The sequence below is a fragment of the Perognathus longimembris genome, unplaced genomic scaffold, assembly GCF_023159225.1.
Source record: "Perognathus longimembris pacificus isolate PPM17 unplaced genomic scaffold, ASM2315922v1 HiC_scaffold_5931, whole genome shotgun sequence".
Classification (NCBI taxonomy): Eukaryota; Metazoa; Chordata; class Mammalia; order Rodentia; family Heteromyidae; genus Perognathus; species Perognathus longimembris.
This window is the reverse complement of record NW_025961413.1, coordinates 1,121,995-1,126,795: the sequence shown is the minus strand read 5'-3', so window position 1 is coordinate 1,126,795 and position 4,801 is coordinate 1,121,995. Positions and strand designations below refer to the sequence as shown.

General features: G+C 44.2%; 1 protein-coding gene across 1 annotated transcript; it reads right to left on the bottom strand.

Moving 5' to 3' along the window:
- Positions 1-2,197: 2,197 nt before the first annotated feature.
- Positions 2,198-4,125, bottom strand: LOC125345579 (beta-defensin 43-like). Its single transcript, XM_048337678.1, has 2 exons — positions 4,068-4,125; positions 2,198-2,379 (listed from the first exon to the last, which is right to left on the bottom strand). The coding sequence occupies exons 1-2, from the start codon at positions 4,123-4,125 to the stop codon at positions 2,198-2,200; spliced, it is 240 nt and encodes a 79-aa protein (XP_048193635.1).
- Between the last annotated feature and the right edge of the window lie 676 nt (positions 4,126-4,801).

Below are 4,801 nucleotides of genomic sequence, written 5' to 3'. Positions count from 1 at the left end.
CTGGCGACAGTTGCTTGGGGCCTTGCCAGGGTAAATGCTGTTGGGTAAGACATCTCTCTTCTTTCTGCTCCTTTCTCCTGTGCAGGCCCAGCTCTCCTCAGATCTCAGCTTTCTCTTTACTTCACTGACACACTCTCTTGGTCTTTGACTCAGTGTGTCCTCAAGTTCTTTTCTGTGACATCATCACCAGCATGACATCAGACAAGGGCTTAATATCCAAAATGTTCAAGGACCTCAAGGAATGGAGCTCATGCAACTTACAGGCAGAGACAAGCAAGGGATGACATGGTTCAGGAAACATTACCTTCATTATCTGACTTATGAAACTGTAACTCCTTTGTACAAGTCCTTAATAATAACAATTTAAAAACACAAATGGAATCAGTAGAAACAGTGGACATTGAACTTCCTCATTTCTATCACAAAAAGATGTAAATTTTCTTGGACCACACTCTGGGCTAAGACAGTACTTCAAAAGTTTGAATAGTTCAGTTAGTATAATTCAATCAGTGCATACAGTAACTCACTATTTAATTGTTTATTTTATTATTCATTTATTCATCCTCAGGCTGGTTTCTACAAATTCCATGACTCAGAGACTGCTGAGGTATAAATCTGAGTATGGTAAAGACCTTAACCACAATAAATTTCTAGTCTGGACAAAAACAAACAAAGAGGAAGCACAGAATGTCCCCAAGAAGAGAAAACCAGACAAGTGTCACTAGGTTTTTGCAGCATGAAATGCTCTCGTGAGTGTGCAGGTGGATGGGGAAATCTCACTGGAGCTCAGTGCCTTTGAGTTTGGCTCACAAGTTTTGGAGACACGCTCCTCTTCAGAATGAGCAACTCTGGAAGTTTCTCTGTTTTCATCTAGGAGACAGTGTTAGGAAATGGCCACAGGATTTGCCTGTGCATAGAAGCAAGTCCTGGAGGAAGATAAGTGACCCTCAGGAAAAGTGATTCTCCATGTGCTTGTGTCATGTTCACATCCGTCCCGAGTCACGGGATTTGCGTACAATGGTCTGTGAGCTTGTAGTGACGTGAGTGAATGATTATTGAGTACATGGGTGAGTGCCACCAGCAGGATGGGCATTACTAACAAGGGGACGGAGGCGGCTGCTTGGGCCAGGCACTCTTCACCTTCTGGGTGGGGTTCCTTGGTGAGATGGCAGCCCAGGGATGCCCTGGAACACTCTCAGAAGGCTAAAGCCTGCCCCAGTTCCTCTGGCAACAAGCTAGGAGACCGTGGCAGACAGTAGAGGGGATGTGCTGATTGTCGGGAGGCTGAGAATCAAGGGAACCGGTTCTGTCCCGGCTTCAAGAAGACTGGGTCCTCTTTATTAAATTGCCAGGGTGGAGTCACGTGATCTGAAAGTACTCCCAGGAGGCTGCAGAGTTAGATGGGCCTCTGCCCGGTCTGGCTCTCAAGGGGTTTGGTAAAGAAGCACAGGAGCCGAGCCCATGGCTGGGTTAGTTCATGTTATCTGACCATTGCACCACGTATACAATGTATCCCGACATTTTGTACCCTATAAATGTGAACCATCGCTATTTTTAAAATTAAAAAAAGAGATTCACGCAGGAAAAAAGGCTTAATAGGACGCACAGACTTGAAAACTATAATACGATAAACTCATATATTTTATTATCTAGTAGTAGATAATCTTCTTTTCATTTATCATTTCTAGTGGCAACCATGGGAGTAAGATTCCAAAGCAAATTTGGCCCAGCTCCTCTTTCTAGCCCAGCCTGCTTCTGCCCCTGGCAGTGTTGTTATTTCTGCTTGCTAGCTTTGGGTTTTAAACAGTTAGTATGCCATTGGTATGTTCACAAAGCAAAGAGTAATGTCCACCTATCAACCAAAGTGACATCTTTCCTCACTGAATACTTCATGAGTCAAGAGATAATTTCCAACACCATTTGGGTCTCTGGGACAACCTAGCCTTCCCCAGTGAGGATTTGAATTCGTTTTGCTAACTGACTGGAAGATAGTAGGAAAGGTCAGGAAACAGTGTGCTTCTAGACAGAAATTGAGGAAGGAAATGTAAAGATGCACATATGAAACAGAATGGTGAGGCTTTATAAAGTTGGTGTTTATTTTAACCTGACCAGCTAGACATGTAGTTACTGTGACATTTCTTTTATCCAGCCTATTAATTATTATTGGATAGATAATGGCATTTTACACACTTTTTGTTTATTTTCCTGGAATCCGAAGAGAACATAGTTGGCCTTTTCTTTTCTTAATTTCCGATTTCTTGGTCTTACAGCAGATGCTCCAGTCATCAAAATATCTCACTGAATATTCGTAGGCATTGCACTTCATCCTGCAGCTGTAATATCTTGTGGAACAGCCAGCTTTGAAAAGGAAGCTTCTGGCTTTGAAAAGAGAAGACAAGATGTATTACGCTGTGTTGCTTGTCATTTTTCATCTCTGCGATGCTTCAGCAAGAAAATACAGTAGCATCAAAGAATTTTCCTGGAAAAAAAATAATAACACAGGGCTGGGAATGTGGCTTAGTGGTAGAGTGCTTGCCTAGCATGAATGAAGCCCTGGGTTCGATTCCTCAGTACCACATGCACAGAAAAGAAATCAGAAATGGGGTTGTGGCTCAAGTGGTAGAGTGCTAGCCTTGAGCAAAAGAAGCTCAGGGACAGTGCTCAGGCCCTGAGCTCAAGGCCCCAGACTGGGGGGAAAAAGTAGTAACAAAAATCCATGTGAGGAAGTGGAGACATTGAGGAAAGATAGGTGATGATTTCTTCATAAAGAGAAAAGGAATAGGGCAATATTGAGAAGGGACAGTCTTTTTGTTGTTGTTATTTTTGTCATTGGCTGTGGGGATTGGACTCAGCCTGAGCACTGTCTCTGAGCTCTTTTGCTCAAGACTTAATGCTCTACCACTTTAAGCTACCGCACCACTTCCAGTTTTCTGGTGGTTAACTGGAGGGTCTGGTGGGGACTTCCCTGCCTGGGCTGGCTTTGAACCGGTATCCTCAGATCCCAGCCTTCTGAGTAGCTAGGATGCCAGGCTGGAGCCACTGACACCAAGCTGAAGGGTGGTTTTTAATGAACACTGCCACTGCATATTTCTGCTGAAATTAATGATTTGGTTGGAAGTTGGAGACTCAGGATGCAGGAAAGAAGTTCATTTTCAGAAATGGCAATGGCATGAAAATATGATCCTTTGAATCTCAGCCTCCTGAGTAGCTGGAATCCCTGAAGATCTTTTATCATTTCTATTTCAAATTTTCTTTGGCCTACTAGCTGCTTGAGAGCACGGTGTTTACTTTCCATGAACTTGTCCATTTCCTGAAAGTCTCCATGAGAATGCCTTACAACTTCATGCCTCTGTGATTGGGAAGATGTTTGGTGAGAGTTATGTCTTCTGACATGCGCTGTGTTTTGTCGTTTGTTTCATGACCTAACTTAGATCATTTGTGGAGAACACCTATGTGCATTTGAGAAGAATACATATTTTTTTCTGTTGGATGGGCTATTATTTCATACATGTTTGTTCGGGCTTTGTGGTCTACATTGGAGTCCCGATGCCATGCTTTTTAACCTGTCATTGCTTGAAGTAGCAATCCCCTCTTATACTGAACATTAGTTTATCCTTCTTCTCATATCCATGAGTATCTGCCTGTGCTGCCCTGCAGTCTCAGCAGAAGTTCTTTCTGAGGCCCGAATGTGTGCTTGGCACGGATTCTACAATCCCTAGTGGGGATGGTGCTCACTGCCTCTTCCTCTCCTCCCCTCCCTCACATTATCATCGCCAACCTCCACTCTTCTCATTTCTCCAAATGTACTGTACCCTGTGTGCATCCTCCAACCATCTTTTGGTCCAATCAGAAACCTCAAGCTAAAGTTCCTGTGCTAAATTAACAAGAAGAACTGCCTTCTAGACTCTGTCTTTAGCATCAGCTCACTAGCCTTCCACGAGCCCTTCTTTGGCAGGGAAGCCTGCCCTCCTTGCTCCTGTATTTGCAGACTCTTGGAAGACCTTGCACTCTCTCTCTGTCTCTCGCCTCCATTTTCATACATCTGGAGTGAGAAGTCGCTGTCTTACCTGGAGGAATCATGGAGAAGAAGGCCAGGAGCCCCAGGAAGGAGAACAGGACTCTCATGGAGAAATGACGTTGTCCAGAGCTGGAGCCGTAGCTGATCCTCATGCACTTCCCATCGTGTGCTGGATGACTATTGAACCCTTCAGTAGCAAGAAAATTTCTGTGTCCCGGTGAGGCTGTGTGTGATAAGACAGCAGGCTGTAGACGTGATCCTCAGTCACCCACAGGACATTTGCTACATGCCAGCAGGGTCTGGACCAAGTTCAGCAGCTGAATTGCAGGCAGGGAGATTTGTTCTGCTGAAACTGTGAATTGTTGAGCTGTGAATGTTGGTTACAGAGTCAAAGTATTTAATTCCTTTACCTCCCTCCTCCTGGAAGAAGAAAGACTAGAGACAGAATCTCCCATCTTGGGAATGTGCAGTAACATAATTAAGTGATGATGAAATTAGAAACCACGCAGGGATGATCTGAAGGCCGCTGGCTGTGTGAAACCTGTTGGAGATCCTTTCATTCCCTGCCACCAAAACTGATCTGGAATTTTCCCCAGCTCTGATGATAAACGCCGAGGTTTCCAGTGTTTAATCATGCATCTGTGAGCTCTTAGCTTTACGAATAGGAAAACTTAGGAAGCGTAGTTTATATTGCAAAGCATCAACGTTTCTGAGACAAAATCAGGGAAGTCCATGGACCACGGAGAAAAGAATCTTTGAGGACCTTCTGACACCTGTGAACAT